Source organism: Nomascus leucogenys, chromosome 5 (genome assembly GCF_006542625.1).
Source record: "Nomascus leucogenys isolate Asia chromosome 5, Asia_NLE_v1, whole genome shotgun sequence".
NCBI lineage: Eukaryota > Metazoa > Chordata > Mammalia > Primates > Hylobatidae > Nomascus > Nomascus leucogenys.
This window is the reverse complement of record NC_044385.1, coordinates 1,886,793-1,912,024: the sequence shown is the minus strand read 5'-3', so window position 1 is coordinate 1,912,024 and position 25,232 is coordinate 1,886,793. Positions and strand designations below refer to the sequence as shown.

Genomic DNA, 25,232 nt, shown 5'->3' with positions numbered 1-25,232 from the left:
CAGTACATTGTTTTTGTTGGCCTAATGCTATGGCACACTTAATAGACTACAGTGTAATGTAAACATAACTTTTATATTTACTGGGAAGCCAAAAAATTTGTGAGACTCATTTTATTGCAATATGTGCTTTATTGTGGTGGTCTGAAACTGAACCTGCAACATCTCTGAGGTATACCTGAAAATGCAACTGTATATGCTTATTTAACCAAAACCCACCTATATTTCATGAGTTTTATACTCACAAGTTTGAAGACAACTCTGCCAAGAAGTCGAACGGAGTCTGGAGGATATCTAGGTTTGCAGCTTTTAAGGCATTTGCATTCCCGCTTGTGGTCTGGCCAAGCTTTTTTCTGTTAAGACAAGAGTGGGGAGAACATAGGTGACCTAAAATTTAAGTTTCATTTATACTGGTTTTGAACATCATGAGTCATAAACATTAAATTTTAATCGTCCAAATGTAACTGCACAATGGAAAACAAAAGCAACCTTCTAAATCTGAAAATAATCCAGGATGAGTCTTTGCCAAGTATGCAATTACTATGTAAGGACATTAAAAGCTTCAGCTTCACCTCTGTGCTTTAATTTGTCCCCTGGTTATTACCTGGCTAGTGGAGTCCAAAGAAAGAGCCATTATAGCTTGCTTAATAATGTATAAGATGGTCTTTGAACTGATTAAATAGGATTCAACAATAGTCATTTTGAATACAAAAAGGAAGTGTCACTCCAAATTAGAAAATAAAGCACGAGGTTCAGAAGACTCAAAATAGGGATGACAGCCTTCTGAATTTCCGTGCTGCTACAGAAATATCAGGAGGGCTAACATTTCCCCACATATAAAATCTCTTTGTTTTAAAAGCAACCTAAAAAGAGCTATTAGCTAAAATTATTAAATGTCCAATTTGTCCTGGATGTGTCTAGGTTTGTATCTATGTCCTGGCTTAAATACTAATAGTGCCCCTTTTCACTCTGAAAAGTTCTGGCTTTGATGACAAATTATATGGTCACCTAAGCCATGATCCTAGCCGTGTGCCAGTGTGGCTAAAGAGACCATTGAGACAGTTGCCAATGTATGGATGAATGGACTAAAGGGAAGGATACTATCCCTGAGCCTTGGATCAGAAAGGCCACAGCTCTTTTCACACGGAATCACTTTCATATGGAAATAAAATCCAGATCATCTAATATTTAGCCCTGGTGAGTAGAAGAAGCCTCAATCAAATGTCTCTCGTGTTACATTCTGAAAATTGGAATTTCCATTACTGAAATGCCTGATACCCCTACTCATTCTTACTTCAAAAATTATAAATCTGCTCCCTAATTTCTGGGTCTATAAAATCCTCCTTAAAGGGACTGCTCTCACTTCCACTTGCAGCAGAATCATACAGCACAACCAAAAATTTCAAAAGAGCTGCAACTACTTCAAAACTGTGACTCAGGTTCAATGTCAAACCAGTATTCTGCTCAGAAAGACTATCCATGTCAACTGTTGGGTGACAGCTTGGTCTGTCTTCTATTTCTTTTTTTTTTTTTTTTTTTATACTTTAGGTTTTAGGGTACATGTGCACAATGTGCAGGTTTGTTACATACGTATCCATGTGCCATGTTGATTTCCTGCACCCATTAACTCGTCATTTAGCATTAGGTATATCTCCTAATGCTGTCCCTCCCCCCTCCCCCCACCCCACAACAGTCCCCGGAATGTGATGTTCCCCTTCCTGTGTCCACCAACACCGCATGTTCTCACTCATAGGTGGGAATTGAACAATGTCTTCTATTTCTTAGTAACCCAAATGGTGGAGACATTGCTTCTAACAGGTGCATCACTCCTTCCATCAACGCTACTCACAGCTGCCTCACTTCCACTAGGACAACCCTCTCAATGTGCTGTTCATAACTTTTGTTTTAGCATTTACACTTCACTCATTTCTAAACAAGACTACGCTGATTCAAAATAAAGATGTGTATGAAATGAGATTGCAAAACCAGAAACAGAAAATACTAAAATTATGGAAGGGGGAAAAAGGAAAGCACGCTAGCATTTACTTAGCATTCTACAAGGTACTGGACACATGGCTAAGCAAATAACAAAGCATGTTTCATTTGATTTTCATAATAATCCAAATGGTAGGTATTATCCCTCCATTAAAGATAAAGGAAGGCTCAAAAGCTGATATCTAACTATCAAACTGCCTAAATATAAAAAGAGAGAGTAAAAATTCTTAGCATGCTAAACATGAGAGCTGAATAATTTCTGCATTACATTTGAGTATTTGTACATTTATTTGAGTTGCCTTACAAGCAAGGCAAAAAAGAAGGCATAATGGCTTATATAATTCTCAACTGACAGAAAGTAAAAACATATAGTTTCACCAAGTATTAAATCACAGGAGGGATTTATTCCAAGAATGCTAATCAACACACTGAACAATGTCCTTAACAACAGTTAACAACTATAATGGCCTTTCATATGACTTTTAATATGAGTACTCACTGAAAGGCATAATATTAAATACAACTTAGTGAAAGAACAAGCTTCTGTTGCTCAGGGGGCTAGTCTTGGACTAGCAATTAGCAATTACCAATGTGTGTAAGAGGCCTAAAATATATATGGTACAATTGTCAAGTAAGTTTTAAAAACACAGTATCATGTTGACCCTACTTAGAGATTCAAAATATACTTAGCATCCTAAAAGTTCTAAAAGTCTATGCACTAAAGAAATGTGTATAAATTGTTTAACACAGTTTCCCATGCTTGTTATTATCACCCTTTAGAAAGTTAGGTTAGTATTCACTGACTCAGATAAACCTATATATATTTTTTCACCTGGTCTTTGCATGTGAGTGGGTTAAACTAACAAATTCATATTCATTTGCACTCACAAGAAACAAGAGTGTTGATTTTTTTGGTGTTTTACTGATAGAAGGGAGAACCATAACTTTGGCAGAAGTTTTCCTTTGATCATAGAAGTTGAGAGACCTGTCAGATGCTCTCATGGACAGAGCGTGTAGGCAAGAACGGACAACACGGTGCCAGTGGGTCTATCAGAAAGTACCTTGGGCTCTGTTCAAATGCCTCAGTGTCCAGCTGAACAGGGCTCACACTCAGCAAAACAAGGCAGAGATCATTTGAGGCAAAAGACCTTAAGAGCAGATTTTAATCAATGCTCATTTTAACTACAAGAGATCATCCATAACCCCTCTGTTAAAACCTAAATATTTGAGAAGCTCAGCCTCCTGATAGCTTACCAGGGTGAGATAACTACAAAACGTACACCAGATAATGAACAACCGATCAGTTAGATGACAGCATTTGGAATTAAACATCCAAATTTTGGAAATTTCCTGTTAAAACAACTTTAGGTCCTTAACAGAATTTATATGGAGCTCTTATTTCTCAACAATAACTAGAAACTAGACAAAATGTTTCTTAAACTTATTCCTAGATCACTGCCTGAAAAACATACTTATTTTCTCATTTGCTTCAGCAAAAATATGTTCATTATTTCCATCTAAAAGCCAAATCAGATCATTTAGGCATAAATAGAAAAAGCAATCATACCACTTAAAATCGGTCTGTAATATGGTACCACATATCAGCCCATTCCTTTTCTTTTTAAAACATTGACTGTTAAAATTTATCATTCAGCTTCACCTATCACATCTTACCATAAGGGTTACGAATACAAGCATACCACAGAAAAGGCTTACAAAGAAATCTTTTTACGCAGCTCCTTTTGACTTTGAAGCAAAACATGACAATCATGCAAAAACAAAAGGCATTATCTTCACTCAACAAACTAACCTTGGTCAAGACCTCAATGACACATTTGTCATATATATTTGCCAATTTCTTAAAAGACAACCTTCTTGATTTACATTTTTTCCTATTTTCTTACATTACTTCCAATACAGGATATAATTAAGATTTTGCTCATAACATTGGCTGTAGTATTTATTTTTGTCATAGCTGAAAATTAACAATGATATACAATAAGCATAAATTGGCTTGAGAGACAAAGGAAATTAAAATATTACATTAAGCAAAAACAAAAGGAGACAAGAGTTTTATGCTGGAAAAAAAGGAAATGAGATCTATAACACAATTCTTTCAGTGCATACATGACTCAAAAAACAACTACAGAATCTATACATTTTCATAATGTATTTTATAGTATTTATAGCAGTTCACAACACAAACTAATTAACCACACCAGTAGTTCTCAATGGGAGTAACGCCTATCTTGAGGGTTGTTTGAGAAATTTATGGGGGTATTTTTATTTGTCACAATGTTTATGGAAAATTACAGGCACTTAATGAGCAGGAACCAAAGGAGCCAGACATTCTGTCGGACAGTTCCACAAAATGAAGAATTATCCAAATCCAATGCAGCTTTCAAGTGTCCGACCAAATTCTATGAAGGTGGAAAACTTGTTTATAATTGTCTGAGCCTAGAACTAAGTCTCCTTGTACATTTAAAAACAAAGAGTTTGGCCGGGTGTGGTGGCTCACGCCTGTAATCCCAGCACTTTGGGAGGCCGAGGCGGGCGGATCACGAGGTCAGGAGATCGAGACCACGGTGAAACCCCGTCTCTACTAAAAATACAAAAAATTAGCCGGACGTGGTGGCGGGCGCCTGTAGTCCCAGCTACTGGAGAGGCTGAGGCAGGAGAATGGCGTGAACCCGGGAGGCAGAGCTTGCAGTGAGCCGAGATCGCACCACTGCACTCCAGCCTGGGCGACAGAGCAAGACTCCTCTTACATCTTGCTATCACACTACTAAAGGCTTATTTACAGTGGTTCCTTTTACATCATGTCTGGCTATCAAGAAAAAATTATAAGGCATACTGTATTAGTACATTCTCATGCTGCTAAGAAAAAATACTCGAGACTGGGTAATTTATAAAGGAAAGACGTTTAATTGACTCAGTTCCACAGGGCTGTGGAGGAAACTTATAATTGTAGTGGAAGGGGAAGCAAACACATCCTTCTTCATATGGCAGCAGGAAGGAGAAGTGCCCAGAGAAGCAGGAAGCCCCTTATAAAACCATCCGATCTCGTGAGAACTAACTCACTATCAAGAGAACAGGATGGGGGATACTGCCCCCATGATTCAATTATCTCCACCTGGTCCAGGTACCCACCGCGACACATGGGGATTATGGGAACTACAGTTCAAGAGGAGATCTGGGTGGGGACACAACCAAACTATGTCACATACTAAAGGGCAAAAAACATAGTTTGAAGAGACAGAGTGAGCATTAGTACCAGACTCAGATATGGCAAGGATGTTGGAATTATCAGAGTAGGAATTTTAAAAACTATAATTAATATGCTAAGGATTCCAGTGGAAAAGGAGACAGCATGCAAGAACAGACAGGAGATACAGGCATAGAAACAGCAATTCTAAGAACCATGAAGAACTGCTAGATCAAAAACACCAACAAAAATAAAGAATGCCTTTGATATCTTATTGGTAGACTGGACATAGCTGGAGAGAAGAATCTCTGAGCTAGAACTATCTCAATATAGTGACCACCAACATTCAGAAGCAAAGAGAAAAAAGACTTTATAAAAAAAAAACGGAATATTCAAGAACTGTGGAATGATTACAAAAAGCTATAAGATATGTGTAATAGGATATGTCAGAAGAAGAATAAAGAGAGAATGGAACAGAAGAAATACTTGAATTAATAATGACTGAGAAGTTCTCCCAGATTAATGCCAGGCACCAAACTACAGATCCAGGAAACTCAGAGAACACCAAGCAGGATAAAAGTCCAAAAATCTATACCTAGGCATGTCATTTTCAAACTACAGAAAATCAAAAGTTTTTTAAAATACTGAGAGAAGCCAGATTTTTATAGCTAAAGATAAGTGTATGTCTGTTTTAGGTGTTCATAGATACTGAAATGGTTTCAGTAATACGTCATTTTCTGAAAATCTCAAAATACTTGAAAGGTGTGTGCAATGGTTTGAAGGTCTGTACCCTCCAAAACTCAGGTTGAAATTTAATTACCATTATATCAGTGTTAAGAGATGGGACCATTAAGAGGTGATTCGGCCATGAAGGCTCTGTCCTCATGGGCAGGATTAATTCCAGTATTTGATGCTCTCTTGTCTCTTGGCCCTTCGACCATGTGATGTCACAGCAAGAAGGTCCTCACTATATGTAGCCATCTTAATATAGAACTTCCAGGCCTCCAGAAATGTGAGTCAACAAATTTCTGCTCTTCACTTATACACTGATGGTGGGAATGTAAATTAGTCCAGCCACTGTGGAGACAGTTTGGAGATTTCCCAAAGAACTAAGACTCGAACTACCACGTGATCCAGCAATTCCATTACTGGGTATATACCCAAAGGAAGATAAGTCATTCTACCAAAAAGACACATGTACCCATATGTCTATCCCTGCACTGTTCACAATAGCAAAGACAGGGAATCAATCTAGGTGCCCATCATTGGTGGATTGAATAAAGAACATGTAATATATATATATATATATATTATATATATACATACACCATGGAATACTATGAAGCCATAAAAAAGAATAAAATCATGTCCTTGGGCCGGGCGCAGTGGCTCATGTCTGTAATCCCAGCACTTTGGGAGGCCGAGGCAGGTGGATCACCTGAGGTCAGGAGTTCGAGACCAGCCTGGCCAACATGGTGAAACCCTGTCTCTACTAAAAATACAAAAATTAGCCAGACATGGTGGCAGGCGCCTGTAACCCCAGCAACTCAGGAAGCTGAGGCACGAGAATTACTTGAGCATAGGTGGCAGAGGTTGTAGTGAGCCTAGATTGTGCCACTGCACTCCAGCCTGGGTGCCAGAGCAAGACTCTGTCTCGGGGAAAAAAAATATATATATATGTCTTTTGCAACAACATGGATGCAGCTGGAGGCCATTATCCTAAGCAAAGTAGCACAGAAACAGAAAATCAAATACAGTATTTTCTCACTTACAAGTGGGAGCTAAATTTGGGTACACAAGTATATAAATACGGGAACAACAGACATTGGAGAATATAAGGAAGGGGAAGGAGGGGGAGGTGCAAGAGTTGAAAAACTACCTTTTGAGTACTATGCTCACTTCTTGGGTGACAGGTTCAATCATACTCCAAACCTCAGGATCACACAGTATACCTCTGTAGAAAACCCGCACATGTACCCCCAGAATCTAAAATAAATGTTGAAAACAAATGAAATAAATTTGAAACAATAAAAATAAATTTTTGTTCTTTATAAATTACTCAGTGTCAGTTATTCTATTATAGCAGCACAAAACAGACTAAGATAAACACCTTACATATAGAGGAACAAAGAATCATAGCCAACTTCTCAGAAACCATGTGGAATGAAATAAGTACTGAGAGAGTGGAATGAAATAAGTACTGAGAGAGTGGAATGAAATAAGTACTGAGAGAAAAAAAAAATTACTAATCTAGAATTCTGTACCCTGTGGAATTACCCTTCAAAAGTAAAGGGAAAATAAAGACTTTTTCAGGAAAACAAAAGTTGAGGAAATGTATTGCCAGTAGACCCACCCGCAAGAAATGTTAAAAAGAAATTCTGTAGAGAGAAGGAAAATTATAAAGGTTAGAAACTTAGATCTACATAAAGAAAGAACGAGAATCAAAGAAAGAATAGGTGAAGGTAAAATAAAAACTTTCACTTTTCTTATTCTTAATTGATCTAACAGATAATAGTTTGTTCAAAAGACTGCTAATAGCATCAATGTATTTAATTATGTATGTTTACGTATAAGCTAAATAAATGACATAAGAGAGGGAGCAGGGGCCAGTCGCAGTGGCTCAGGCCTATAATCCCAGCACTTTGGAAGGCTGAGGCAGGTGGATTGCCTGAGCTTAGGAGTTTGAAACCAGCCTGGGCAACATAGCGAAATCCCATCTCCACACAAAATACAAAAAGTAGCCAGGCATGGTGGTGCACGCCTGTAGTCCCAGCTATTTGAGGGGGTGCTGAGGAAGAAGGATGACTTGAACCGAGGAGGTCGAGGCTGCAGTGAGGGGTGTTCAGGCCACTGCACTCCAGCCTGGGTGACAGAGAGAGATCCCATTTCTAAAACAATTTTTTTTTAAAGAGAGGGAGCAGGAATTAAAAGTATTTTGTTATTCTAAAGTACTGATTCTACCTGTAAAGCGGTAAAGTGTTATTTGAGAGTAAACTTGGATTCGTTGTAAATGTATATTGCAAACTCTGGGGCAATCACTATATATATATTATATATATATATATATATATATTATATATATATAATATATATATATATATCTGATGTGCTAATGAAGGGAAATGAAATTATACAAAATGCTCAATTAAAACCACAAAAGGCAAAAAATAGTGAAAGACAACAATCAGAACAAAGAACAAGGGCAACAAATGGAAAACAGATATGATAAATATTAACCCAACTATATCAATAATCACTTTGAGTGTCAATGATCTAAATGCATCAATTAAAAGACAGGGATGGTCACAGTGGATCAAGACACAAAACCCAATCATATGTCATCCACAAGAAACCCATTTACATATAAATAGGTTGAATGAACATGGATGGAGAAAGATATACTGTGCTAACACTAATCAAAAGAAAAGCAGAAAGAGCTACCTTAATTCTAGATTTCAGGTTAAATGTCACCTCTACAGGAAACCCTTCTGTATCCACATACTCACAGGTGAGTTTGTGCTCACCCCAATCACACTCAAATCATATAATCACGGGCATTTGTCACTGTCTCTGTGCTCCATAACAGAAGCTTTATCAAAGTCAGGATCTTACTTACTTGCTCACTGCCTATTATTTATCATACCAACCGCCAGAACTTAGAGCATAATAATCACTCTAACTCCTGTGTAGAAAATAAATAAGAAGTTGGAAAGAATCGTAGTTAACAATGCAGCTAATCCAGAAAAGAGACCATGGTAACAGGTAGTACTGGAGAAGCTGGCGAGAAGGGAACCAATTCAGATCCTTAGGTAGTAAAATAGTAAAATCAGCACGACATGAAGATTAAATGGATGTGTGGCCAAGAAAGGATGAGAATTGGAGATGACACCTGGCAACTCAGACTGCTGGGTGGCTGGTGAAACTGTTCACTGAGTCTGGAAAACATGAAGGGAAGTGCGTCTGGGGGAAGACAATGTACTCAGATTTAGACATGTTACACCAGAGACACCTGTGCAACAGCCAAGTGGAAATCAGGAGAAAGGAGACTGGAGATGGAGTCTTGAGAAGAATTAATATACAGATGCCACTTGAAGTCATGGGAGTAGATAAGATCATGCAGCATGCAAAGGTGAAGTGAGAAAAGAAAAACTTCCGGCCCAGACACCTGTGGAGGTCAAAAACTGAAATATGACCAAATCGTTTTAAACTTCATGTAGCATTCCCTTTGTGTTTACAGTTAGATACAAAGCTGACTTATTTACAGTACATTCCATGCAAAGCCTATCGGTTTGAGGCCAAGCATAGAACATTTATGAAATACACAAAGCTTGACTTCATTATCACTGCTTTGGGTATGGCAGTCTAAGAATCAGCTTATTAAATCACTCTGCTAAGTGCTTACTAATGTAGGATTAATTTTCTACCCATCAAATATGAATCAAATCATTCTACAACTAAGCATAAAATGTAAACCCAAAAATACGATTCACATTTTTAAAGAGGTCTATAATTATCAATATAAAATAGAGCTTGTATCTGCTAATACAGTACTTTTAAAAAGTATATAAATTACAATTTGATGGAGTGCCTAATTGCTTATTTTGCTCAGCAATTAATTCATTCAACTAGAAATGTATATATTATAAATCAAATTAAATCCTCAAAAGGTAAAATAATACTTGGTGAATTACTTGAAATTTATTTACTTGCTATCACCATTGCTGCCATTTTTTGTTTTGAAAATGCTTTTTTATAAGAAATTTTAGCCTGCTCCTCCTCTTTGATCTCGTAATCATGTGTGATGTTCTGTTTATGCCAATAGAGAAAAAAGACTGGACCTCCTTCTATGAAATTATATGATAGACACCTCATAATAAGGTATAGACCAGAATATAAAGCCACTGATGACAAAAATATTTTGACCAGTAACAGAAACAGTACTGTACACAGGAGTAAATACATATGTAGATGTGTACACTATATATGATGCATAAACCAATAGTTTGGTGTATATCCTCCATCCATAAAATAGACACATATGGATTATCTCTGAAAAACAGAAGTAGAAGTGGGGGAAGGAAGCTGGAGAAAGACTTTTATGTTTTACTCTGTATGATTCTATATGGTGTTTTTATAATAAAAACATATCCTTGTATTGCTTATGTTTAAAAATGAAATGTGTGCCAGGTGCGGTGGCTCACGCCTATAATCCCAGCACTTTGGTAGGCCAAGGCTGGCAGACTGCCTGAGCTCAGGAGTTCGAGAGCAGCCTGGTCAACATGGTGAAACCCCCTCTCTACTAAAATACAAAAAAATTAGCTGGGCGTGGTGGCGCATGCCTGTAGTCCCAACTACTTGGGGAGGCTGACGAACAAGAATTGCTTGAACCTGAGAGGTGGAGGTTGCAGGGAGCTGAGACAGCGCCACTGCACCCCAGCCTGGGCAACAGACTAAGACTCTGTCTCAAAAAAAAAAAAAAAACAGAAAGAAAGGTGAATACCAATAGCACTGACACCATCCTGTGGGCACAAGGCACATGTTACACCTGCAATACCCCAACAGCCTCTCTCAGACAACTTGATGCCATGGTCCCACATATCAAATGCTAACCTAGTGAACCAAAATCATGTCCCCCTGGGGTATACATATTATGGATTTTATACTACAGATTTACATCCTCTGTATCAATTTCCATTCCAAGTGCTTTTGTGTTCTGTTCATTACTGTTCACAGTTCAGTCTGTCATTTAATTTTGCACAGTTTTGTGGGTATCCACAATAATTACAATGTTTAATGCTGTATTTTAAGGTTGGGATAAACACAGCAGTTTAAATGCATATGTTCTGGCCAATCTTTAACTCCCCCTCCACACACACACAAACACATACTCTAGCTGTTATTATATATCTCCTTCATCTTGCTAGCTGTTTTCCTGTTACCTTCCACAGTATATCTGACAGTGACATTATTATTGATGCCACAGTAAACAGCTAATATATGTAGTAAAAACATATGCACTACAGTGAATCAAAATGACACACCCACCCATCAAACTCCTGTGACTCATTCTAATCAGATAATGGCTTTTCTCTTCCTTGAGTGTACTACAAAAGGCACTAGACGAAAAATAGTCATAAAACAGGGGAAAAATGTTTTATTAAGTAAACTGTTTATTAAATGTTTTATTAATAAACTGTTTAGGTCATTGAGATTAGAAAGCAAGTTTGCCTAGATTTGTGTCAAATAATATGATAATTTGTCGCTTCTCTATGTACTCTCTTTAATCTGAAGTTCCTAGGAACAAATAGCTGAGCTTCACGTGAATAAAACACCTAGAACATCACCATAAAACAACATTTCTGGAACAAATACTGTATAAAAAGCAGTATTAAATGTTTCACTTTTTGCTTTTAATTACTCTTGTTGCTAACAATCTTACATAAATCAGGGATCTTTCTAGCTTTGACAAAACTTTTGTTTAAAAAATGAGGTGGAAATAATACAATTGTTTTGAAATTTCCTATCCTATTTTAATTAGAAAGTGTTATACTGGCTGGGCACAGTGGCTGACACCTATAATCCCAGCACTTTGGGAGGCCAAAGCAGGAGGATCACTGGAGCTCAGGAGTTTAACATCAGCCTGGGCAAACAGTGAGATCTCGTCTCCATCAAAAATTTTTTTTTAATTAGCTGGCCATGGTGGCATGTACATGTAGTCCCAGTGGCTCAGGAGGCAGAGGCGGGGAAATCGGTTGAACCCAGGATTTCAAGACTGCAGTGAACTTGATAACACCACTGCACTCCAGTCCAAGAGACAAAGCAAGACTGTCTCGAAAAAAAAACCCAAAAGCCAAGAAACAAAAGAATAATACAATATATAATGGAAAACTAGACCTAATCAGAATGTTAGAGCAAGAACAGAATTTAGGTTTAAAAGAGCAGTTAAAAGTCTGAATACCTGGGTTTCATTCCTGAAGCTTCAGAGCCTACTAGTTATAGAATATTTGGCAAGTTGGCTGCTTCTCTGTCCTCATTGTCCTTATTAATAAAATAAAAATAATAATAGTACCTAATTCTCACAAGACTCTTGGAAAACCAAATGGAATAATACAGTGCCTGGCACACAGTGGATGCCTAATAAATATTAACTCTTATTGTTAGTACAGATTCAGAAACTGAGGCCCACACAGTGTGTGTTTTCCCTGAGATAACTTAACCGGCAAATGCCAGAATTAGCATGAGAACCTGGAACTCCTGATATTTTTGAACTTTTGATTTCTTTTCCATTAAGACCACTTTTCGTGTCATCTCAAGAAATTACTTTCAAAGGAGAAAATGAGAGAGAAGAAAATCCCTGAGGCAAGCATGGCCTAAATTTAAAAGAAGGAAAGAAGAAACTCCGGAGGTGTGTGTGCATATACAAAACATAAGAAACAAAAAGGATGAGTGGAGGGTGGCAGGGAGGAGACAAGTGACACAGACACAAAACCTCTAATTAGACTTTTTAATAAGATGTAACTCATTAGGACATAATTACATTACTTATTAAATGATTAATCATAAGGTTAGAAGAAAAGGTCACGTTCAATGTTAATTATACTTCCTTTCAAGAATTTCAAAGATGTTAACAACAGTACTTGTAAACTAACTCAAACTCTTGGCAGGAAATTTGGCATTATCTTTAAAAATTCGAAAGGCATATATCCTTTCAACAATCAATACAATAAGAAGAATTTATCCTACTATTAATTTGGGGAAGTATGCAAAAATGTGCAAAACAGGATGTGAAGTGCTTTATTGGCAATACCAAACATTAGAAAAGTGCTAAGCATTCATTAACAAAGAAATTGTTATTATGGTCAGTTCATATAACGAAACATATGGGATACAAAATGTTCCCCAAAGTAGATTGTTAAATAAAAAAAAAATCCAAGTACACAAGAATTCGTGCCAGATTAACCTGTATTTGTTTTTTTAAACATAGGATGTAGATACGCAAATATGTCTGCACAAGCAAATGCTGCAAAGACACATGAGAAACTTAACAGTGATTGTCTATGGAAATGAGAATTGAAGTCAGGGGGCAATGAGATGGGGAGGAATAGACATTTACTTTCACATAGTAGACATATACACACACACCCAATTTTTAACCATATATATTTAACATTAGTTTTAACATTTTAACGTCCCTGGCGACCTGGGCGACTCAGCAGGTGAATAACAAGTAAAAGTACATTAAAGGCTGTAAAGAAGTAGACATAGGCCAACAGGTAGAGTGAAGGACAAATTTAAGAGTAAAGAATTTGAAAGCTTCACTTACATATGGCTGAAAAGTCTTACCTGACACTTAGCACTACAGTATTTGGCAACGCGGCACTGAGAGCATCGCATCAGCTTTTCCTTCCTGTGGGGAAAAAAAATTAATTCTGCATTAAGAAATGAGTGGGAAACATACTACATAATTGAAGAAAGAAAACATAAGTCAACATACGGACACCAATATGTTCTGTTTACTCCATTATGTACAGTTCCTTAAGATCTGGATTTTCACACTGATGAGCCTCCTCTTGAACCTTCCATGTGAGACATTGACAGAAAAACTAAGTCCTTTGGTCTGACAGAAGATGGCGGGGAAGAGGCAGGACCAGCTTGCAGCTCCCTATCGGACAGACAGAGCAGCGTGTGGGGACTCACACTGTGAACTTTTGATCCAAGAACTACCACAGCAACATACCAGGTAAACTAAGAGAATCCACAGACCCTTTGAAGGAACTGTATCGCCACTGCAGGCTCCCTGAGACTCTGAAAAGACGTGAGCCGCTTGCTTGCTCAGCAGGGAGGCTGGTGGTCTGGGGCAAGTTCTCAGCCGCAGTCACCAGCTGCCTGGAAACAGACTCCATGCTGCTGTGGGGGCACGGTGGGAATGAGACCAGCCTTTAGGAATGCGGGCTGCATGGAAGCAGGATGAGGCCTGTGACTGCTGGCTTTCCCCCACTTCCCTGGCGGCCTGTGTGACCCAGCAGAAGCAGCCATAATCCCCCTGGGAACATAACTCCATTAGACTGAAAACCACATCCCCATCCCAACAGCAGCCGCAGCAATCCCCACCCAAGGAGAATCTGAGCTCAGACACACCTATCCCTGCCCCCTGGTGGTCTTTCTCTACCAGCCCTGGGTGCCAAAGACAAAGGCCATAATCTCTTGGGAGCTCTATGGCCCTGCCCACCACCTAAGAAACCTTAGGGCAAGTTTGCTTCCTCCCTGTAGGATCACAGCTGATGTGTTCCTGAAGGCACCAACTCCTGGCTGGAGGCCAACCAACACAAAACCAGCACACAGGGCCGGGCGTAGTGGCTCACGCCTGTAATCCTAGCACTTTGGGAGGCCGAGGCAGGCAGATTGCCTGAGTTCAGGAGTTCCAGAACAGCCTGGGCAACACGGTGAAACTCCGTCTCTACTAAAATACAAAAAAATTAGCTGGGCGTGGCAGTGTGCGCCTGTAGTCCCAGCCACTGCACTCCACCCTGGGCAACAGAGACAGACTCTGTCTCAAAAAAAAAAACAAAAACAAAACCAGCACACTAAACAAAAATACAACCAAAGACCCTTGTAGAGTCCACTTCACGCCCCTGCTACCTCCATCAGATCACAGGACTCTTAGCAGTCACTCCCCAGTACCAGCCCAGAGCCCAGTAGCTCCACTGGGTGGCTAGACCCAGAAGAGCAAAAACAATCACTGCAGTTTGGCTCTCGGGAAGCTCCATCCCTAGGGGAGGAGGGAGAACACCACATCAAGGGAGAACCCCTTGGAACAAATGTATCTGAACAGCAGCCCTTGAGTCCCATGTCTCCCCTCTGACACAATCACCCAAATAAGAAGGAACCAGAAAAACAATTCTGGTAATATGACAAAACAAGGCTTTTTAACACTCCCCAGAAGATCACACCAGCTCACCAGCAATGGATCCAAACCGAGATAAAATATCTGGATTCCCAGAAAAAGAATTCAGAAGGTTAATTATTAAGCTAATCAAGGAGGTACCAGAGAAAGGTGAACTCCAAATTAAAAAAATCAAAAACCTGATACAGAATATGAAAGGAAAATTCTTCAGTGAAATAGCATAAATAAAAAATGATCACAACTTCTAGAAATCAAAGAAACACTTAGAGAAATGCAAAATGCACTGGAAAGTCTCAGCAACAGAATCGAACAAGCAGAAGAAAGAACTTCAGAGCTTGAAGACAAGGCTTTCGAGTTAACCCAATCCATCAAAGACAAAGAAAAAAGAATTTTAAAAAATGAGCAAAGCATCCAAGAAGTTTGAGACTATTTTAAGCATGCAAATCTAAGAATAATTGGTGTTCCCAAGAAAAAAAATCTGAAAGTTTGGAAACGTTATTTGAGGAAATAATCAAGGAAAACTTGTCTGACCTTGCTAGAGATCTAGACATCCAAATACAAGAAACTCAAAGAACACCTGGGAAACTCATCACTTAGACACACAGTCAAGAGGTTATCCGAAGCAAAGATGAAGGAAAGAATCTTAAGAGCTGTGAGGCAAAAGCATCAGGTAACCTATAAAAGAAAACCTATCAGAGCAACGGCAGATTTCTGAGCAGAAACTGTCAGGCATGTGAACCAGGGCAACTCTATCTTGAATAGGAGCTGAGTAAAATGAGGCTGAGACTTACAGGGCTGCATTCCCAGACAGTTAAGGCATTCTAAGTCACAGGATGAGACTGGAAGTTGGCACACAATACAGGTCATAAACACCTTGCTGATAAAACAGGTTGCAGTAAGGAAGCCAGCTAAAACTCACCAAAACCAAGACAGTGGTAACAGTGACCAGAGGTCACACTGCTACACTCCCATCAGTGCCATGACAGTTTACAAATGCCATGGCAACGTCAGGAAGTTACCGTATATGGTCAAAAAAGGGGAGGCATAGATAATTCACCCCTCGTTTAGCATGTAATTAAGAAATAACCATAAAAATGGACAACTAGCAGCCCTTAGGGCTGCTCCATCTATGGAGTAGCCATTCTTTTGTTCCTTTACTTTCCTAATAAACTTGCTTTCACTTTACTCTATGGACTCACCCTGAATTATTTCTTGCATGAGATCTATGAACCCCCCTGTAACAAAACCCTATAAGCTAGAAGGGATTGGGGTCCTATTTTTAGCCTCGTTAAACAAAACAATTACCAGCCAAGAATTTTGTATCCAGCAAAACTAAGCTTCATAAACGCAGTAAGATACAGTCTTTTAAGACAAACAAATGCTGAGAGAATTTGCCACTACCAAGCCAGCACAACAAGAGCTGCCAAAAGGAACTCTAAACCTTGAAACAAATCCTCGAAATACACCATAATAGAACCTCTTTAAAGCAGAAATTTCACAGGACCTACATAACAATAACACAATAAAAAAAACACAAGGTATTCAGACAATAAACAGCACAATGAATGGAATAGTACCTCACATCTCAATACTAACATTGAATGTAAATGACCTAAATACTCCACTTAAAAGATATGGAATGGCAGAATGGATAAGAATTCACCAATTAAATTTCTGCTGTCTTCAGAAGACTCACCTAAAACATAAGGACTCACATAAACGTAAGGTAAAGGGGTGGAAAATGACATTCCACGCAAATGGACACCAAAAGTAAGCAGGAGTAGCTATTCTTATAAACAAAACAGACTTTAAAGCAAAAGCAGTTAAACGAAACAAGGAGGGACATTATATAACAATAAAAGGACTAGTCCAACAGTAAAATATCACAATCCAAAATATATATGCACCTAACACTGGAGCTCCCAAATTTATAAAACAATTACTAATAGACCTAAGAAATGAGATACACGGCAACACAATAATAGTGGGGGATTTTAATACTCTACTGTCAGCACTAGACAGGTCATCAAGACAGAAAGTCAACAAAGAAACAATGGACTTAAACTATACCCTAAAACAAATGGACTTAACAGATATTTACAGAACATTCTACTCAACAACTGCAGAATGTACATTCTATTCATCAGCACATGAAAATTCTCCAAGATAGAACATATGATAGAGCACAAAACAAGTCTCAGTAAATTTAAGAAAATTGAAATTATATCAAGTACTCCCTCAGACCACAGTGGAATAAAATTGGAAATTAACTCCAAAAGGAACCCCCAAAACCATGCAAATATATGGAAATTAAATAACCTGCTCCTGGATGATTGTTGGGTCAACAATGAAATCAAGATGGATATTTAAAGTCTTTGAACTGAACAATAACAGTGACACAACTTATCAAAACCTCTGGGATACAGCAAAAGCGGTGCTAAGAGGAAAGTTCAGAGCATTAAATGCCTACATTGAAAAGTCTGAAAGAGCACAAACAGACAATCTAAGGCTACACCTCACAAAACTGGAGAAACAAGAACAATCCAAACCGAAATGCGACAGAAGAAAAGAAATAACAAAGATCAGAGAAGAACTAAATGAAATTGAAACAAACAAAAAAATGCAAAAGATAAATGAAACAAAAGGCTGGTTTTGAAAAGATCAATAAAACTGATAGACCATTAGCAAGATTAACCAAGAAAAGAAGAGAGAAGATCCAAATAAGCTCAATTAGAAATGAAATGGGAAATATTACTACTGATACCACAGAAATACAAAAGTTTATTCAGGACTACTATGAATACTTTTATGTGCCTAAACTAGAAAACCTAGAGGGGATGGATAAATTCCTGGAAATATACAACCCTCCTAAATTAAACCAGGAAGATACAGAAACTCCGAACAGACCAATAACAAGCAGCAAGACTGAAATGGTAATTATTTTAAAATTGCCAACAAGAAAAAGTCTAGGATCATAAGGATTCACAGCTGAATTCTGTCAGACATTCAAAGAGGAACCAGTACCAATCCTATTGACACTATTCCGGAGGATAGAGAAAAAGGGAAACCTCCTTAAATCATTCTTTGAAGCCAGTATCACCCGAGTATAAAAACCAGGGAAGGACCTAACAAAAAACTAAAACTACAGACCAATATTCCTGATGACACAGATGCAAAATTCCTCAACAAAATACGAGCTAACTGAATCCAGCAGCACATCAAAAAGATAATCTATCATGACCAAGTGGGTTTCATACCAGGGATGCACGGATGGTTTAACATCCACAACTCAATAAATGTGATACGCCACATAAACAGAATTAAAAACAAGAATCACATGATCATCTCAATAGACACAGAAAAAGCATTTGACAAAATCCAGCATCTCTTTATGATTAAAACCCTCAGCAAAATCGGCATAGAAGGGACACACCTTAAGGTAATGAAAGCTATCTATGACAAACCCACAGCCAGCATTATACTAAACAGGGAAAAGTTGAAATCATTCCCCCTGAGAAATGAAATCAGACAAGGATGCCCACTTTCACCACTTCTATTCAACATAGTACTGGAAGTCCTAGCCAGAGCAATCAGACAAGAGAAAGAAATCAAAGGTATCCAAATCGGTAGAGGAAGCCAAACTGTTGCTGTTTGTTTGCTGATGATATGATTGTATACCTAGAAAACCCTAAAGACTCATCCAAAAAGCTCTTCGAACTAGTACATGAATTCAGCAAAGTTTCAGGATACAAAATTAATGTACACAAATCAGTAGCTCTGCTATACAGCAACAGCAACTAAGCTGAGAATCAAATCAAGAACTCAACCCCTTTTACAATAGCTGCAAAAAAATAATAAAATAAAATACTTAGGAATACACCTAACTAAGGAGGCGAAGACCTCTACAAGGAAAACTACAAAACACAGATGACACAAACAAATGGAAAAACATCCCATGCTCATGGATGGGTAGAATCAATATTGTGAAAATGACCATATTGCCAAAAGCAATCTACAAATTCAATACAATTCCCATCTAAACACCACCATCATTCTTCACAAAACTAGAAAAAAAAATCCTAAAATTAATGTGGAACCAAAAAAGAGACCACATAGCCAAAGCAAGACTAAGCAAAAAGAACAAATCTGGAGGCATCACATTATCCAACTCCAAACTATACTACAAGGCCACGGTCACCAAAACAGCATAGTACTGGTATAAAAATAGGCACAATGAAACAGAATAGAGAACCCAGAAATAAACCCAAATACTTACAGCTAACTAATCTTCAACAAAGCAAACAAAAACATAAAAGTGGGGAAAGGACACCCTATTCAACAAATAGTGCTGGGACAATTGGCAAGCCACATATAGAAGAATGAAACTGGATCCTCATCTCTCACCTTACACAAAAATCAGCTCAAGATGAATCAAAGACTTAAATCTAAGACCTGAAACCATAAAAATTCTAGAAGATAACATCAGAAAAACCCTTCTAGACACTGACTTAGGCAAAGACTTCATGACCAAGAACCCAAAAGCAAATGAAACAAAAGCAAAGATAAATACATGAGACTTAATTAAACTAAAAAGTTTCTGCACAGCAAAAGAAATAATCAGCAGAGTTAACAGACAAACCACAGAGTGGGAGAAAATCTTCACAATCTATACATCCGACAAATGACTGATACCCAGAATCTACAAAGAACTCAAACAAATCAGCAAGAACAAAACAATTCCATCAAAAAGTGGGCTAAAGACATGGATAGACAATTCTCAAAAGAAGATATACAAATGGCCAACAAGCATATGGAAAAATGCTCAACATCACTAATTATCAGGGAATTGCAAATCCAAACCACAATGTAATACCACCTCGCTCCTGCAAGAATGGCCATAATCAAAAAATCTAAAAATAATCGATGTTGGTATAGGTGCACTGAAAAGGGAACACTTTTACACTGTTAGTGGGAATGTAAACCAGTACAACCACTATGGAAAACAGTGTGGAGATTCCTTAAAGACCTAAAAGTAAATATACCATTTGATTCAGCAATGCCACTGTGTATCTACCAAGAGGAAAAGAAGTCATTATACAAAACAGATACTTGTATACACATTTATAGCAGCACAATTTTCAATTGCAAAAATATGGAACCAGCCCAAATGCCCATCAATCAACAAATGGATAAAGAAAATGTGGTATATATATACACCATGGAATACCACTCAACCATAAAAAGGAACAAAATAATGGAATTCATAGCCACCTAGATGGAGTTGGAGACCATTAATCTAAGTAAAGTCACTCAGGAATGGAAAACCAAACATCGTATGTTCTCACTCATATGTGGGAGCTAAGCTATGAGGATGCAAAGGCATAGGAATGATACACTGGACTTCGAGGACTCAGGAGAAAGGTTGGGAGGGGGTGAGGGATAAGAGACTACACATTGGGTTCAGTGTACACTGCTTGGAAGATGGATGCACCAAAATCTCAGAAATCACCACTAAAGAGCTTATTCATGCAACCAAACACCACTTGTTCACCAAAAACCTATTAAAATTAAAAAAGAAAAAGAATCTCAGAGAAAAGAATAATAACGCATGGCCCTGGACCTATAGATCTCCATGTACTAAAGGAGAATGATATTGTACACAACCCCAGACCCCCACAAAAAAAAATGTTATTTTTTAAAACTTTGGTAAATATACATAACATAAAATTCACTATATTTTAACCATTTTAAGTGCACAGTTCAGTAGCATTAACCATATTCAGATTGCTGTGCAACTATCACCACCATTAATGTTCTTTTTAACATAAATTTAATTAAAATTTAGAGACATTTCCAATTAGATTAAAACACTTCACTTCATAGATACTGATCTATCCATATCAAATTCAAATCCAGTCCATAAACTGGTTAAAAGTATTCTATACCCTTCAAATATAAAAATTTTGTCTTAAATTATCATATAGTTTAATTATGAATATACTCCTCCTGAGAAAATGGTTTTAAAATTCCATTTAATTCAATTACTACTTTAGACATGCTGAATCGACATGCTTTAACGTTATCTCCCCCAAATCACCTGGATAACAAAAAAGCAGATATTTTTAAAAACCTGAATTATAAAATAAAAATAAGTCTGATGGTAAAATTAACAGTGACAAGGATCAGACAGGACTGTGCATAGTTTCAAGGTGCTCAAGGGCACTAAAAGTCAACCTATAATACTAACATCAATGACAAAACAGAACAGCTCTTTCTAAGCACTTCTGATATGACAGCCACAGTACGAAGCTCTTTACATCTATTAACTCACACTAAATTTGAAACAGTTCTGTACAAGGTAAGCAGTCTTATTATGCCGACTTTATATATATTTCAACACATTTTCAAAAGATAAAAAGTAGATGGAGTAGTACACACTACTAAGGCATCATACCATAAAGTGAAAGTGGCAGGTGATACTGAAAGGATAAAAACGGAATCCTATAGAGAATCAGAACTTGAATACATCAGGTACCTCACCCCTGAAAGAACAGAAGTGAGTTATGGGGCGTAAAACATGGGGAGTGGTTAAAAGTCTAAATAAAGCAACGTCGAAAAATTCCATCCACCCCCAAGTGCAGAACTCCAGCTTCTAGATATCAATACTCCAGCAACAAGCCAAACCCAAGCGATCGGGCCCTAAAGCTCTGCTGGTAACCACACACTATACTACCATTCTTCAATAAAACTGGATAAAATCAAATCAACACTTAGCTGTTCACGAGACACACTTCAAACAAAAGGACATGCAATGGTGGAATGAAAAGGATGTGTCAGGCAAATATGAACTCGAAAAAAGCCTGTGTAACTACATAAGTTTTGGAAAAAGAGAGACTTAAAGTTTAAATGCAGTGACAAAAGACTTCCATCACCAACTGTTACGTACAAAGTAACCAATATACCCAGTCTCAAAATCTATAAAGTATACGTCACAGATCTCTAAGGAAAAAATGACCAATATACAATAAGTTAAAGCAGGGCCTGGGATATAGCAGGTACCATATAAGAGTTAGATATTATAAATTCTCTTTCAGAAATTCATAGGTCAAGAAGATAACGAATAAAGAATATAAAGAATAAGACCAGTCTGGGCAACATAGTGAGCCCTCATTTCTACAAAAAAAAAATAATAATAATTAAAAAATTAGCCAGGCATGGTGGCACAAGCCTGTGGTCCCAGCTACTCGGGAGGCTGAGGTGGGGGGATGGCTTGAGTCCGAGAGATTGAGGCTACAGTGAGCTGTGATCACACCACTGCACTCTAGCCTGAGCAACAGAGTGAGACCCTGTCTCCAAAAAAAAAAAAAAAAAAAAAAAAAAAACATTAGGAATATAAGAATATTACTCAAGATTCAGTCGGATTTAAAAACAAGAGAATTCTGGGGAAATGATGGCAGTTATGTCATTTTTTAATCTCCTTGACTCTCCCCATAAAAAAAGAGCAAGCAGGACAGTAAAACCTAATCACCACTCCCCACCCTGGAAAACAATCTTTATTGTAGGAAACAAGGCAACTTAGCTTCCAACAGACCTGTAAACAAAGGAGGCCCCAAATTGCCAAAAGATGTCCAGCATAGAATGCCAAGCCAATGTGAGAACCGCAGCCAAAACTGGGAGAGGGTTCTTTCTTTAGGAGACCTCTTTAAGACGAAATCCCCAGGGCTGCTCTGAACCCTGCATTCCTTAGACCTGGCTCCTCAGATTTTCTCACTTCCCTCTCTCTTATCTAGGTTAATCAGAGGCTATGTCTGTTGGCTAAAAGTAAAGATCCATGAGTACATACAAAATGTTTCTTCTTGGTTTTAAAAAATAACGAGCAGAATCAAGATACCTAAGAAGCTCAGGTGATGAACAGCTAGCAAATATCAGTCCTTCATTTCCTCCTCCCTCCCACAGCTACCAAACAAAGGCTTTAATAAATGTTGACACAGAAGTTTGGTAAACTAACAAGATAATTCAGAGTACTTGAATAATTGATCTGTCATTTAATGTGTGATGGCAACTCCTTAACATGAGTTATTTAAATGTCTGGGATTGTTTTTACATATTAAATGACTAAACAAATAAATCTAAATTCTTAGTTTCAAAAAAAAAAAAGGCAAGTTGAGTCCATGAAAAAAGTTACGTGTGCTTGATTAAACCAACTACTGAAACTTTGATGCATTACTGCTTTTCTTTTTGGGGCATGGTTCAGAGCAACAGCCCCCTGGCAAGGCTCCCCTGCAGAGAAAATACTTGGGCAGCAGTGAGAGGGAACAGGAAGTTAGCAGAAACACAGCCACCAGATAGTACAAGAAAACCTTCTTTTTCTCTTAAAAAAAAAAAAAAAAAAAGCAAGAGGGTCGCATCTGTAATTTCAACCTCAGTGACACGCTTGGGGAATATAGAATCGTCTCAAAAAAAAAAAAAAAAATCGGCCAGGCGCGGTAGCTCACACCTGTAATCCCAGCACTATGAGGCGGGTGGATCACGAGGTCAGGAGTTTGAGACCAGCCTGACCATGGTGAAACCCTGTCTCTACTAAATATACAAAAATTAGCCAGGCATGGTGGTGTGCGCCTGTAATCCCAGCTACTCAGGAGGCTGGGGCAGGAGAATCGCTTGAACCCGGAAGGTGGAGCTTCCAGTGCGCCAAGATCGTGCCACTGCACTCCAGCCTGGGCGACAGAGAGAGACTCCATCTCAAAAAAAAAAAAAAAATCACCACATGTCATTTCAAATTGAACAACAAAGCCGTATTTTTGGGGGAAAAAAAGAGAAATGTATATGTCAAATCAAAAACATAATTAGCAGTTTATAGAAAAAGGACCACTTATTTTAGGTAGCTTCAGAGGCTAAAACAAGAAATAGTGAATGGAAGTTAGAGGAGGGCAGATTTTACCTAAATTTTAACGATTTTTCTGGGGACAGCAACTGTTCAGAAGTCTAATGCAATGCCTTGAGAAGCGGGGGGTTCCCAGTGACTTGACATGTTTAAGGAGAATCTAGTAGTAAGTATATTTGCTAGACACGAGGTAAGGGAATTTCCAATACTGCAGAAGAGGAATTAGATAAGTTTTCTTCCAGCTCCAAAATTATTTGGTTCTATTTCTCTTGTGCAACCAATAAATAAAACTAAATTTGAAGATGACAGAAATTGTGCATATTTTAAGGCAAAGTATGGTAGTTTCAGAAAAGTAGAGAACATGCTGTTTGCATAGTGTTTGTCTAAAAAGTCCATCCAGAACTGGAGTTTCTGAATAAAAAAACGCAACCTCTGCCTCCCAGGTTGAAGCAATTCTTATGCCTCAACCTCCTGAGTAGCTGGGATTACAGGCGTGCACAAACATGCCCAGCTAATCTTTGTATTTTTAGTAGACATGGGGTTTCACCGTGTTGGCCAGGATGCTCTCGAACTCCTGGCCTCAAGTGATCTGCCCACCTCAGCCTCCCAAAGTGCTGAGATTACAGGCGTGAGCCACCATGATCAGCCAAAAAGTAATCTTAAAAAAGTAAGAGGAATGTATCAATCACAGAAAAGTGATTTTTACTTTTCCCTTCATTTCAAAGATGAATATTAGTATTGTACCACCAAATAAGAGAAGATATTGATCTTATTTTTTACTAAAATAAATGGGATCGTTAGCAACCCACCCTCTTCAAAAAAAGCAAAAAGGAATCCCTTATCACTTGTTCATACGAACATGAACAATAAGTTAAAGCAGGGCCTGGAATGTAGCAGGTACCATATAAGAGTTAGATATTATAAATTCTCTTTCAGAAATTCATAGATCAAGAAGATTGATCTATGTCAATATCAAAGAAAATTGTCATATCAAAGAAAATTCTTGGGTTACTCAGTGTCCCAGACACAGTGGTTCACGGAGCACAGGTTAAGTCCTCTCTTCCGGGTATAGGCTGGGCCATAATTAGTTTCTCCAACAGCCTAAGCTACTGAAATGTAAAAAGAAAATTAAAACTGGGCAAAATTAATTGTTCTTCCAGTCTTCCAGTACACAAATTAAAAACTTAGATATGGGTATAGCAGGAACAACCATCTCTAAGAAATTTTTAAGAAGTGGGGAGGGAAAT

At 38.0% G+C, this 25,232-nt stretch overlaps 1 protein-coding gene across 1 annotated transcript in view; it reads right to left on the bottom strand.

Annotated features, from left to right (window-relative positions):
• SMYD3 (SET and MYND domain containing 3) overlaps nt 1-25,232 on the bottom strand; it is a 749,402-nt gene that overhangs the window by 583,245 nt on the left and 140,925 nt on the right. The window contains exons 2-3 of the mRNA XM_030812563.1: nt 13,541-13,604; nt 243-350 (exon numbers count right to left, since the gene is read on the bottom strand). Of these exons, the coding sequence (XP_030668423.1) occupies nt 243-350; nt 13,541-13,604 (172 nt within the window). The remainder of the gene's footprint in view (nt 1-242; nt 351-13,540; nt 13,605-25,232) is intronic.